General features: G+C 43.5%; 1 protein-coding gene across 4 annotated transcripts in view; it reads left to right on the top strand.

Moving 5' to 3' along the window:
• Nucleotides 1-14,367, top strand: part of cbfa2t3 (CBFA2/RUNX1 partner transcriptional co-repressor 3) — a 42,483-nt gene that overhangs the window by 18,972 nt on the left and 9,144 nt on the right. For all 4 annotated transcript variants that reach the window (XM_046031951.1, XM_046031952.1, XM_046031954.1 and 1 more), the window contains 7 exons: nt 3,811-3,966; nt 7,004-7,245; nt 7,587-7,676; nt 8,418-8,599; nt 11,309-11,592; nt 12,382-12,467; nt 13,583-13,874. In XM_046031951.1, coding sequence (XP_045887907.1) covers nt 3,811-3,966; nt 7,004-7,245; nt 7,587-7,676; nt 8,418-8,599; nt 11,309-11,592; nt 12,382-12,467; nt 13,583-13,874 — 1,332 coding nt within the window. The remainder of the gene's footprint in view (nt 1-3,810; nt 3,967-7,003; nt 7,246-7,586; nt 7,677-8,417; nt 8,600-11,308; nt 11,593-12,381; nt 12,468-13,582; nt 13,875-14,367) is intronic.

Raw genomic sequence — 14,367 nt, 5'->3', positions numbered from 1 at the left:
CAGACACACTGATAACAAGGCATATATCACCATATATAACTATAAGGCACACAAAAAGAAATTGTGCTCTTTTTGTGGATTGCTCAAGGTCACAGAAAGATGGCATATTGGTCTTCTGCTACTGTTCAAAAGTATTTTTTCTTTTGAATAGCATTTGGGCTGGTAGTATGAGATTGGAGGGGCTATAGGTGCTGTATTCCTAAGTCTTAGGCTACAATCCCGATGTTTTGATATGAAGGCCTGATAGGAGGCTGGGGGCCAGGGGCTCAAGCTCTGTTTGTGTGGACTCCTCAGCGGCCTGATAGGGAACAGATGTGGGAAGGCAGGCGGCCGGGCAGCCAGCCAGAGCAGCTGGGAGAAATTAAAAACAACAGCATTCCTGGAGACTGGGGGAATTACAGTGAGAGGGAAGGATAGAGAGAGGGAGGGATGTAAGGAGTGAGAGACAGAGGGAGAGTTTTAGGGCTATGTGGTCTCCGACAAGAGTCTCTGTGGAGTACCAGAGATTGCATAGACTGGGGGGATTTAAGGGGACTGTTCTGCCGTGGTTAGCTCAAGCTAATAAGTTGCATCTATATTTCCAGTGGAAGCACGAACACACATGCACTTACACACATACAAATACAAATAGCCAACAAGCGGATGATGACTATGACAATGTGAAATGAGACCACAAATGTGAAATGAGATCAAAATGCATCTGAATGGCCTTCTAATGGCTTGTCATTAAATGATGGCATTTAGTTGTGTATGTGTGTTTTTAAGGGCTTTAGTGGAGGCATATGTCCTTAAATCTATAATGAGACCCCACATGGCTTTAGAAAGTTAGACAAACCACAGCACTGTGTGCAGTTGTACAGTACATGATCTGTGGTTTTGTGTTTCTCGCAGTGAATTGTTTTTCATCTTGTTTCATCATGACACATGAGGATAGTAGAAGAGAGAGAACATTTTTAGAACTCAGACTGCAGACTGTTTCTTTGGTGAGCAATCTTTTAGCCCTGATTACGTCAAACGTGCAGATATACAGCTGTTAAGAGATTCAGAGAAACAGAGACAGATAGCGACAGCGGCAGAGAGGTAGGTAATGATTTTGTCGTATTGTTCTGTTTTCAGCATAATATTCCATAGTGAGTGTTTTTGACAAACAGCAATGTATCTGCATCTTAAACAGATCTACTCTGAGCTGTTTTGATCACAAAGTAGCTCTTATCCGAGAGCCAGATAAAAACCTGTGGGTGGAAATAGAGCAGCTTTTAGACCATGACCATGAGCATGGTCTAGACCCAGACTTTAACCACAGGTCTGTTTTACCTGGTATGCTCTCAGTTTGAGTGTTTTGTCCTTCAGCACAAAGCCCAATGGGAGCACAAATGGCCACAGATGGGGTGGCAGACCTAGCAGACTTCCTAATGTATTAAAAGTGAAATCCAGAGCATGGCGCGTGTGCCCTGTCCCTGTTGCTGGTCAGATTAAACAGCTGTCTATAATCCCACGGTGGGAGCAGACATACAGACAGGATGGCCCCCTTATCCTCCTGTCCTCTCCTCTCCTCTCCTCTCCTCTCCTCCTTGCATTTTGTAGATCTCACAGGGTTCGGGCTCTTGTTCATTAGAGTGAAGCTTCAGACTATCAAACAATATTGGGACAAACAGACTTAACCACAGTCTAAACAGAACTTGTACAACTGGTTATTATAATGCATGTTAGGATTTTTTGTTGGGATGTATAATATGTGTAAGTTCTACAGTACACACTGCATACAGTGGCACACTATATTTGATCAAAGAGGAGGTTTACTGAAACATATGGTTGCCTCGCCACAGGAAGCAGCTCACCACTTCAGCAGCACGGAGAGCTTGTTTGTGTGTTTAGGATTCTTTAGAGGAGAATGGCTGCATCTATTTATACCAGCCATCCCCGTCTGCCCCTATCTACAACCTTGTGTGTTTATGTTCTGTGCGTCTGGCATGGGGCAAACAGCAGAGTGCCCCTCATGTTCTTGAGGATCACTGTGTCAATGGCACTCGTGCAGCACACTCCAGAGTAGCACTCTTTAAATACAGACACCAGCTGTTGAACGCATCTACATGAGCTCTCAGAAATAGGCTAACACCAACGACTGACGCCAACTGAGGCAGGAGTTTTGGGGAGGAAAACACTGGATTCATCGTTGGCTCACGAGGAGTGAAATGAAAAACGCAGTCTTTTCAAAGTGATTTAGGTGGTTACTACAATACATTTACAGCTGTTAAGGAGGTTTCTAAACAGTATTCAATTGTATCAAAGGCATTTGGCTATTTCGTTTCAAGAGTAGTGGTGGTACTATTTTTATCATTACTAGTATAACACGGGGTAATCTCTGACTACTAATAAGAAATAACTCCTTTCCCTTGCGTCATTTGAACAAACCCGGTCTCATGAGAGTGCCACTCTGGCAGTGATCTTTACACTGTGTACATGAGGGTGTGAAATAAGGCTTTTGATTGGCTTTTATTTGGGTTCTATATCTGGGAGAACAGTCAAGGTTAATTTCTTTCTCTCTTTCTACAAAACGTTGAGACAGCTGAAAGAGAGAAAAAGGAAAGCATAGAAAATGGAGTTATTGAAAATCAATGAATGCTACATAAAATCTGCAATGTGGTTTATATCTGCTTTGCTAGAGCAGAAAAGAGGGCCCTCTGACCTTACTCTTTCATTATAAATGTATATATTTACTACACTACTGGTGGGTAGTACTAGTGCAGAAATACGTACATTTCTGTACTAAAATATAAACCATGCTGCAGATTGATTTCATTGTTTTTCATTGCACATTTATTGTGCTCTCTGCCAGTTATGCACATGTACACACTCTAAAGCTATCTTCTCACAGGCTGCAAAAGTCATCACACCTCTCAGCTCAAGTTTACATTGCAGAAAGATCTGGTTCCAGCAGCTGCGACAGACGGACACATAGACCGAAAGACAGTCAACACTCTCAGCTCACTAAATTAAAGACCTGCTGCTTGTTTATACTAAATATATATATATATATGACTTTGTTTTGTGCATGATGCTTTTGCGAAGACACACTGTATATAAAGACTGCATGAGGCCCTTTGCCACAAATGTGTCATGTTTTCTTCTCATCTCCCTTGCTGTACCATCCATTCCCTTCACGCTACAGAGCTTGGCCTTGCCTTGTTTGGTGCTGGCAGGGTGTCTGGCAGAGGACAGTGAAGCTTCTGGTGGCAGGACGGAGCTCTGCTGAAAGCCAGTCCACAGTGATGGACAGCAGCAGATCCAGCTGCACTTGTCACTGGCTGTCAAGCCGGCTGTCTGAACTAGGGGACGAGAGGGGGCAGGCGGGGAGGAGTGAGGAGTGTGTGCATGTGAATGTGTGTGTGTGTGGGCACTGGGGGTTGGAGGTTATAGTGGAGGGGCACTGATTGGGATGTCAGACCTACATGTAGTGTGTGTGTGTGTCTGTATGTGTGTGCGTGAAGGAGAGAAAGAGATGGGGGGGCTCAGTCAGCAGCAACTGAGCGAGTGAGCAGGTGTTACTGTATGTCTCCCAGGCCCATGAATCTCCAACAAGAGAGACACAATACAAGTTTGGATTCATTTCCACTCCCTGCATTGATTTGTTTTGGTTCTTTTTATGGGGCTTTTGGTTTAAAACAATCGATAGCTCCCGGGTGGAAATGTCAGCGCTCTCCTCCTTAACCAGCTGTCTCCACTTTGAAAGTATGATTTTTTTTTCATGCTGGAGCTCCATCTTGATGGCTGTCTCTCTTCTCTCTTTCCTTTTCTCAATTCATGTCGCAGGTAGCAGAGTGCAGAAGGTTGGAACAATGCCAGATTCACCTGCGGATGTGAAAACCCAGCCCAGGTCCACCCCACCCACCATGCCTCCTCCACCCCCGGCTGTCAGCCAAGCAACCAATCGCAATGCTTCATTCACCCCTACTACCAGTAAATCAAGTAAGGACCCTTTCCATTTTTGAGTGTTTTCCAACTTTATTGACACCTTAAGTCTACTTTATACAGTGAGGGTGCATTCACTGTTAGAGTTATCTTCAGTCCAAAATCTTTACCAGAAGCTATTTAGCTGTACATGATCCACAGTTGATTAGCTCACATGCTGTGAGATATATATTTTGATTTTAAGATGATCCTATTGTGCTGAAGAGTCATGTCAGCAAGCAGTTAACCAGGTAGGTGTGAGGAAAAGCAGTGAGCTGGTAGGTGTGCTGGAACAGCTGGAACTCTTTATTTCACAGTAAGCATGGGTGAAGATGGCCATAGTTGGTATCTATATCCTTGCTGACATGCATATCTAAGTATAGATTTAGTAATTTGTAGGCCACTTTTTTGCATCCAGGTTCAAACCAGTGGTCGCAAAGATGCATATCATATACTGTGATCACAATGTCTACGGTTTGATTCTACTTGGGGATATTTGTTGCGTGTCATTCACTGTCTCTCTTTCCCTTTGTGACCTGGGGGTTCTCAAATGTCCACAGTCAAATAACAGCAAAAATGCCCCAAATATTGTTAAAACTGTACTAAATTCGCTTACATGTCTAAAGTCTAGCTTACATGTACCTCTTGTCAGAACAGTTTTTCAGTGACTATGTTTCAATGTATTCTATGTGTATGTAAAAAACATGTTAAAAAATATTCACTCATCAATCTGTCCCTCGTAGGTCAACTGTCACGAACACTTTATATGCTTGTAGAGAAATTCCAAATATGTGTTTCTTCCCTGTTCTGGTGAACAAGTGTTGAAGTCACTTGTGTGTCAGGTGTGTGTCTCTGCAAGCATCTATCTGTGTGTGTGTGTGTGTGTGTGTGTGTGTGTGCGAATGCCCTTGCTAGTGAGACAAGTGTCTTTGAGTGCATGTGCAAGTGCGGCTGTGGCATTGTGTGTGCATGAGCTGTGTTGTTTACCAGCTGGTTGGGCGGTGGTGGCTGGGGTTGCGATGCGGTGTGTAGACTACTTTCTTCCCTATATAGCAATGACAGGCCATGTTGTTTCACCTGTTGTGGCGGGTGGTCAGCAGTGTAGCTCTCTCCATGCACCTCTCCCTCTCTCTAAAACCAGAACACAAGTGCTGCCTGTTGGGATCACATGGGTTAGTCCATATGTGTTCAGGTCCTTAACCCACTGATTAGAGCAACAATCATGCTTGAGTGGAACCACAGGAAAACTAGACTATTGAACAAATAAACTGTATATAGTCTTGTTTTCAAGTACGAATACAAGGTTACAGTACACACTTTACTTCCTGCAGAGTCCTGTAAACACATTTTGAAAACATTATGTTGCTGCGGGGCTAATAAAATTATAGTTTGAATGCCATGCTCTGTGTAAGGGCTAGCATATGGAGTTATAATGAAACAGTCATTTGATTGTAGGTACAGACATGTCATGCAGACCATTGTGTGTTTAATCTGAGAGAAAACTGTGTTTTTCAATTTTTCTGTTTTCAACAAACATTGGGGGTAGGCAACATCACAGCTAGTGAGGACAAACCTTACATTAAAAGGGATGGGGTAGAAAAATAAAATGAGTTTAAAAGAAATTATTTATATTAATGTATACAAATAAATATACACATACACATACTTATCCATATGTATATATACATACACGCAAAGTTTCGTATATATTTTGTATATTCGTACACGCATAAAACCCATATACACTCGCACTTGTTGTACTCTCTCCCACATACACATACTTTTGCTAGTAGTAGTATTTAAAACTACACCTTAATAATAATAATGAATAAAACACCCAAGGGACAACATAGGGCAAACGAACTGCACACATCAATAAGATATCGATAAACTATATAGGGTGAATTAAATTTCACTAGATACAAGCCGTCCCTTGGACTAATTATCTAATTATTTGGTATGGCATGGAGAGTAAATTGAAAACAAAAAAGTAAATAAAAAATGGTTCTGATTAAAGGAGCTGAACTGTCTACCTCCCATTCAGGTTTTTCATACCTCCTCACGTGATAACATTTTGTCAGCATTAGTTATTCAAACACAGATATAATTGTATATAAAAAATAAGACACACTGATTAGAGACAGGAGATGTAAAAAAGTTGAACATTTTATAATATAACTATTTTTTGACACAAACAATTTATATTTGAATGTAATCTACTCTCATCTGGCTCAGATATGAACATATGAAAACAGGGGAAAAGTCAAATGTGTGTGTGTGTGTGTGAGTTTGTTTGTGCCTGCATTACAAAGAATATGTGAGTGATTATATATGTGTATGACTGCTGTGTCTATTCTGAACCTTAAAGCTGCAAATCTACTTTCAGCTGGTGGACATATGTAGGGCCAGATTTAGCTACACACCTGCTATTGGAATAAAAGTAACACAGGCCACAGGGCTATTTTTGGCACCTCTTTAACAAGTTCCTCTTATAGTTGTGTCCTAGTGAGTGAGCAGGAGATGTTGAGGAGCAGGGTGGAATAGACTGATTCGGGGGGGGGGGTCAAATGCTACCACTTGTGAGACAGCTGAAGTTACTGCAAACACACACACAAATACACACTCACAGCTCTCAGTCAAACTGCACCACTGAAGTCTGTGAAGACTCTTAATCATCCAGGTCATTGTTATCCAAGGTGGGTTAAAATCAAGGGCAACTGGACTTGGTTGAAGATAATCAAAGACATTTTGCCTCTCATCCATAAGGCCTCAGTTCTGAAGAAGCATCTTGCATGAGAAGCGAAAGGTCGAGTATCTTCAACCAAGTCCAGTTGATTTTAACCCACCGTGGCTGCACCACTGAAGTTACTGTAGGAGTGGTGTCAAATTTGAGTCTAATGTGTGCATTACTTATATTTAATCTTAACCACATACGCCTCTATCAGCAGAATAAAAGAGCTCAACATGCCCCCAGATCTGCCAGATGGCCCCCAGGCCCCTCAAAAACTACTAACCAAATTCACGTTGTCTCTTCCTTCTGTCTGTTCATTTGCAGTGCTGAATGGGAGCAGCCACTCTCCTACATCGCTGAACGGTGCTCCGTCAACTCCTAACGGCTTCAGTAATGGGCCAGCCATGTCCTCAACGGCCTCGCTTTCCAACCAGCAGCTCCCGCCAGCTTGTGGTGCCCGACAACTCTGCAAGCTGAAGCGCTTCCTGACCACACTGCAGCAGTTTGGCAACGACATATCGCCTGAGATTGGAGAGAGAGTGCGCAGCCTTGTGCTGGGGCTGGTGGTAAGTTCTGATTATTTTCATGTGGAAATATTTAGATGACTCTTTCAAAAACAAAACCGTACTCACTCAGCAGTTCTCTTTATGCTAATGTTGTATTTACTTATTATGCTTGTTGTACATATTGTAAATTTGTCTTGTACAGCATTCAAAAAGGACGGAGCCCCCATAGCCCCAAAAGTATTTTTTACATCACAAAAAGCACAAAAGATAATATCTTGTGCAAACAACATATTATCTCTTTTGGCTCTGAAAGAAAGTGTTATAAGTAAGTTTTATAAGTTTTTTTCAGCAACTCGACTTGTGTATCCTCTTTGTCTAACTCTCTCTGTTGTATTGTGCAGAACTCCACTCTCACTATCGAAGAGTTTCACTCCAAACTTCACGAGGCCACCAACTTCCCTTTGAGGCCGTTCGTCATCCCCTTCCTGAAGGTAAATACTTACTGCGCAGATTTTATGTAAGATTAATCAAGCCTGTCTTAAGCAGACACGCTCAGAGCTTACTGCTGCTTTCCAAATGGCCAGTGTTCAGGACTGATATTGTATTCCCTTACTCTGTGCTCCTTCTTTTACTGCCTCCGACCAAAAATTGTTCATAGAGATAGGCGGGGAGGGAAACCTTGTTTTGATTGGAAGCCTATGGGTCTGTACTGTGTACACTGCACTTGCAGTACTATGTAGAAAATGGTGGGATGTGCTTGTGAAGGTCCATTAAAAGTGTGTGTGAGTGTGTCAGATCTCCTGGTGTGCGATGATCTTCCACATCTGGGACATTGCAGCAATGGCTGCGTTATATCAACCAGACAGTTCTGAGAGAGCTATTTGACAGCACTGACACACACACACACACACACACACACACACAGTATACACATCAGCACACCCCGGAGAGAGAGAGACACATGGCAGAGGAAGGTGTCAAGGGACCTGTCTTATCTCATCCTGTCTCTTCATCTATCACTTTCTTTTTTTTCTCACCCTAATCTGGCATTATTTCACTCTCACCCCATCTATCTGTTCTTTCACCATGGGTTTGTAGCTTACCTCTTGTCCACTAACCATTCTTTTCTACATTTACATTGGCTCAATAAGTCTACCGCTGGTATATCCTTCCTACAACAACTTATTAACTAATCCAGAGATGCCTTTTTTTGTCTCTTTTTACCACTGTAGGCAAACCTGCCCTTGCTACAGAGAGAGTTGCTTCACTGTGCCAGGTTGGCCAAGCAGACTCCAGCTCAGTATCTGGCCCAACACGAGCAGCTTCTCCTGGACGCCAATGCTAGCTCACCCCTCGACTCCTCTGAGATCATGCTGGAGATGAATGAGCACGGCAAGAGACGGACCCCTGACAGGTAGCATCTCTCCATTGCACACAAGAAAATGCAGACACAGACATCAGAGACACATACACATTGGCAGACTCGCACACAGCCAGTGTTATGTATATGAATTATTTCAGGGTATTTTAGAATGCCAAGCAGCAAGGGGAGGCTATAAATCCTCTGTGCGGGAGGCGGAAGTCTGGACAGCCCCGATGCCAGGCTGGCTCTGCCAGCTGTCTGGGAGGGAGGGGTGAGATAAATGCAGAGTAGGAAAAGAAAGAGAGTGTCTGAGAAGCAAAATAGAGAGAGAGAGACAGAAAAGAGGGAAGTACAGTAGATGTCCTCAGCACAACCCAAAAACAGACAGAAAGACCAACAGTGAGCTGGTTTGCCATTGTCCCATATTTCTCCCCAGTGTTCTGCTTTATTCACCCAGCTAAGAAGATGACACATGGGAGAATTAACTAGTATTTCCTTTTGTTCCTTCTTCTCATTGTCCGACTTTTCTGATCACTTTTTCGCCTCTCGCACTCACTCGCTCTCTCTCTCCCTCTCGCTCTCTCCGACTGCCTGACCTGCGGGCTCCCAACAGCTGTCCATATGTTGGGGATGTGTCCAGATGGTGATGTGCTGACCGTAACACTGAGCACATCCTGAGTGGGCTGTGGGGGGGTTGGAGCTGAACGTGCAATCCCACTGTAATCCGCACACCTCCGCCTCCCGACCTGTGGCTTATACACAGCAGGCGGGGCTTGGTGGAGGAGGGGGGTGGCGCGGATTCAAGCTGAGGCAGGGCCTACGTCGTGCCAGCTGTTCCTGTGATTTGTCAGATACTAGAGCAAGGGATGTGTATGAGTATAGTCGACATGAGCGCACAAACACACAGACATGCACTCGCACACATCATCTACATGGGGCTGTGTTGCATTTATTTGCCTTTGATCCCCAGGACGATAAAGAGTGATTTTCCATCCGAATGCCTGGCTGTTGCCATCCAGCTAAACAGATTAATATCAACACACCCATTTAAACTGTCCAGATGGCTTGAAAACACTACCTCTCACACACACATACACACACACTCACTTGGACAGACACAAGCGAGTGTCAATAAACATCTGCCAAACACAGCACATTGCCCCCTAAGCCCCAGAGCAGGGTGGGAGAGAGGGGGAAATACTTGCAGTCGAAGAGTAGGCTGAGGGATATTCAGATTAAGAGCTTGAGACGCAGGGTGTACAGTTGGACTTGGCTTTGTTTGATACATATGGTGTACAGCTGCGCAATAGCTTTGTAGGGCCACTGCTGTACTGCAACTGAACAACAAGCAGCTCTCAGCAGGGATACATGTGTGTGACTATGTGTGTGCATATACCACGAGGGAGATGTTGAACACAGGTTTGTGTTCCTTGCTTGAGCCTCCTAAAACAGGTATAGTCCGCAATACTAGGTGTTGTAATCTTTGAAAATAAATTGTTATGGTAAACTGTGATTTCTCATTTAATAATCTGTTCACTGTGGTACTCCTTTTTCTCAGAGCAAATAATTACTGAGCAAAGTTACAAAGCTCCTGTTGCATCTGGAGTCCCAGAGAACAACAAATGTTCAACTCTTGAATTTTGTCTTCATTTGTATAAAATTAGAGCACAGATGTTTCTGATTTCTGAGTTTTCTTTGAATAATTATACATCATAATTTGGCACTACTGTTACCTTACGTGGTTTCACAGTTTGCCAAAAACACAGATGCTGTACACTAGTAATATACTGTAGGCAATACTGCCTCATCACAAACACATCAACAAACACAATCAGACAATCTGATGTTAAGGGCATTCTAGTCCTTGCTGGGGAATGTTTTCCTGAAGTAATATATTGGCATTGCATATTTAGCCTGGCAATCCCAGGTCATCCCACGGTTTTCACATTACTCATTGTGGTCTGGTGACGCCATAGATGGACCAGCTGGCAAAGATGAAGTAAGCTGTTCAAAAGTTCATCTCTCTCTTCAGACATTAACACATGCAGTTGCAGAACTTTTTGTAAATGAGGGTAGCCATGCCCACACCAAAACAATTTGTGATTGGTCCAGCATATAAGCAGCTGAATTGATTCTTGGGTGGACAGTTGTGGAATAATTGTAAATGGGGCTGTGTAAACAGAGCTAATGAGTTGTAGTCTGGCTGCGTAAGACCATTGCATATTGGCAAACAAACATAGATCTGTTATGTTGAAGATGATAATATACTAATATACCACACATCACACATTTCCCACTGCTGGATAAAACGCTTCAGCCCTTAGTCTGTATGTTCAACTTTCTTTCCATGATTTTAAATTCTTTACAGGATGTTTCATGTCTTTCTTAAAGCTGCAGTCTGTAACAATTGAACATACAAAACAAAACCTTCCGCATCTCTCTCCCCACTGCTCGTATCAGTGTACTCTGTTTAGGCCTCGCTCTTCCTGGCCAGAGTCTCACCAGGCCCCTGGTTCCTCTCCCCCTTCAAAACGTTATTCCCCCATTTGTCATACCATATGCTGCTAACTTTTGGTTTGACATTTTCTACTGCCTATTCAAAAAAGCATTAAAGTACATAGTCACCATGTTAAATACAATCATGGAAAGCCACACCACTATTCATTTCAAACTCTAGTCTAGATGTAATGTTACTTAGAAGCAGCTGAGTGTTTTAACATTCAATCGTGTTTTAACCCACTCCCATATCCTCCTCTTCAGGACCAAAGACAGCTCAGAGAGAGATGGGTTGCATCCTGAGCACCTGGCTAAGAGGCCCTGCACCATCAGCCCTAGCCAACGCTTCAGCCCCAGCACAGGTCTTCCTGCTCACCCACCTCCCAACGGCCTCTCCACACACCCTCCCAACGGCTTATCCCACCCACCCAACCCCCAAATGGGACCCCAGCACTATCGCTTAGAAGACATGGCCCTGGCACACCAATACAGAGACGCTTACAGACATAATGAACACCGTGACGCCCGAGACAGGCACCGGCAGACAGGTAGAACAGCTACACAGCTTTCACATGGTCAGATAAATCTATAGATCTACAGTCCTCCGTTATATGGTTGAGACTGTGGGCTTGTGTATATTTAAGTGGGGTGTATGGAGAGAACAAAGGCCAGTTGTCAGTCCAATGTGATAATCCTTGTGGCAGAGCGTCTATATAAAGACCACAGCCATACATGCCCATGTGCTACAACTGTGGCAACCATATATGCCTTCCTTCTGCTTTCCCAAAAGGAAAGATTAATTCTTAGCCAAATTGTCTCACTGATTAGACATGAGGCTATGGCGTAGCAAATGAGCGCCCGCCTGCACCTATTTTGTTTGAAATTAAACTTTGATAACTCTTAATAAAAAGTTGTATTGCACTGTAAAGCTCTGGTGTGAAGAGTATTTGGTCACACATTGTTTGGATAGTCTTGTGCTCTAACTCCACAAACACAAATTACAAACATGGACAGAAAAACGCACAGTAACTAATCATATTTGTGAAAAAACAGAAACAGAAACACATTTTTACATAAATAGAGAAACATCAGCCAAAGTAACTAAAAGCATCCTCTCCAGATCTGGATGTTTTTCTTGGTATAGGTAGAAAAGCCCCACCTGATGACATGAGGGATTTGATTTGATTCGTTGCTTGTTTGATTGCTATAATATGTCACTATTAAGTTGCTCATCGTCAGTACTGGGTTTATGGTTAGAAATTCGTCCAGTTTCCCTTAATTTGTGTTCACAAATGAGTGTATAGTATTTAGCTACTTCTGACATGTTTGTCCTTTAGCAGTGCACGGAGCCCGCCAAGAGGAGGTGATTGACCACCGTCTTACAGATCGAGAGTGGGCAGAAGAATGGAAGCACCTTGATAATGTACGTATCAGTATGGTAGCCATGTTTAATGTAAACCACTTTTTCATCATAAAGAAGTGAAAAAAAGAGCTAAGAGCTCAGCAGATGATTGAAGTTAGTTTCAGTGCTAAAGATGGTATGCATATGACAGGGACAGGAGCTGTTGACAGACAGAAGAGTCTCCGCCCCATCTGAGTTTGCATTTAATGGACAGCTGAACCTAGGAAGTCTGTGTCAGTGTGGTGAATTAACAACAGACAGACACCTATCTGGCGTCCTGGCACCTAACTCCATGAAGACAAAATCATGTACACTAGACACACAAAAATCATGTACACTAGAAACACACACACACATACACACACACACACACACACACACACTCAGAAACAGGGCCCAGATGGAGCTCAGGACCCAGCAGAGAGCAGCTCCAGCTGGGGAGAGCAGCTGAGACAAGAGCTGCAGTCACAGAGCGAACCGGCCAGGCCTGGACCCCTGCCAAATTAGAAACACTTCACTGAAATAAATATAGCTAACTCAGAGGGGAGGGAGGGAGGGGGAGGCAGGGGAAAAGAGACAGAGAGTGGGAAAGATGAATGGGAATAATGATATGGATTGAATGTCAACCATGCTAAACCCATTTAGCAGACCGGGCCGGGTCTGGAAACACATGGCACTGTGGAAAAAAGTGACGCTGTTTACAACAGGGGTTTGGGGGTTAGAGCAGAGAAAAGAGAGGAAATCTGTTGAGTTGGCAGGGAACAGAGCAGAAGGGTGGAAGGAATTGGCTCAACTTTTTCATCAGCAACCCAGCTGTTACATTATCGTCGTTGTGAAGCTCTTAGACGTTGAAATCCACTGACAAGCACACAACCCACGAACCGAGAAAGAAACACATAGGTCTGCTAGGGTGTATGCATTTTGGGAGAGATTAAAATAATGAGTAACTCTGTTCGTGTAGATGATAAAAGTTTTATCCTTTTTCAGTTAGTTTTTTGGGGGACATGGACATGTGTTTGGGAGTAGGGATTTACATTTTCAGCTAAATGGAGCACTGTCAAACTTCTCCTGTTCTTTTATCACTTCAAGCAATGTTTTAAGTCATCCTCAGTCATGTTCCATTGCATATATTGCAGCTCTTGAACTGCATCATGGACATGGTGGAGAAGACGCGCCGCTCTCTGACGGTGCTGCGCCGCTGCCAGGAGGCCGACCGGGAGGAGATGAATCACTGGATTCGCCGCTACAGCGATGTGGAGGAGATGAAAAAAGGTGGGAGCAACGGACAGCACTGCCTTCCTCCTCCTCCTCCTCCTCTTCCTCCTCCTACTCCTCTCCACAACTCCTCCTCCAACACAGCTAGCAGCAGCGAGTCACTGCCCATAGGAACTTCCTCGGCTGCTGAAAGGCAGACAGGCAGACAGACAGGTAGACAAACACACACAGGGTATGTTTGGCAAAACAAAACATTCACAGCAAGGTAGGGCTCATTTGAAATGCTGATAATGCTGAAAATGTCTAAATGTATCAATTTAGACACAAAAAGTCAGTTAGATTATCATGTTTTTTGGCAAATTTACAAATTTTAGCTCACACTGTGAGGCAATACAAATCCAGTGGCAACATCCTGGATCTTTAACGAACTGATTGCACCCTTATGCTGCAAGCATGCTCATTCATCATTAAGATTTCTATTCATGTCTAACGCTCGTGTTCTGATTCCTTCCCAGAAATGGTTGAAAAAGGTGACAGCATATTTACTGATGTTGCCACACACTTAGTTTGTATTGTTACCAAAAATAGAATTGGAAACTATAGGGGAGACTCACGGATGTGTGCTTGTGCAGATCAAGAGTCTATGAGTGTGTGTGTGTGTGTGTGTGTGTGTGTGTGTGTGTGTATGTGTGTGTAAATTAGACTG

Source organism: Micropterus dolomieu, linkage group LG20, assembly GCF_021292245.1.
Source record: "Micropterus dolomieu isolate WLL.071019.BEF.003 ecotype Adirondacks linkage group LG20, ASM2129224v1, whole genome shotgun sequence".
NCBI classification, from domain to species: domain Eukaryota; kingdom Metazoa; phylum Chordata; class Actinopteri; order Centrarchiformes; family Centrarchidae; genus Micropterus; species Micropterus dolomieu.
This window is presented reverse-complemented; position numbering and strand designations above follow the sequence as displayed.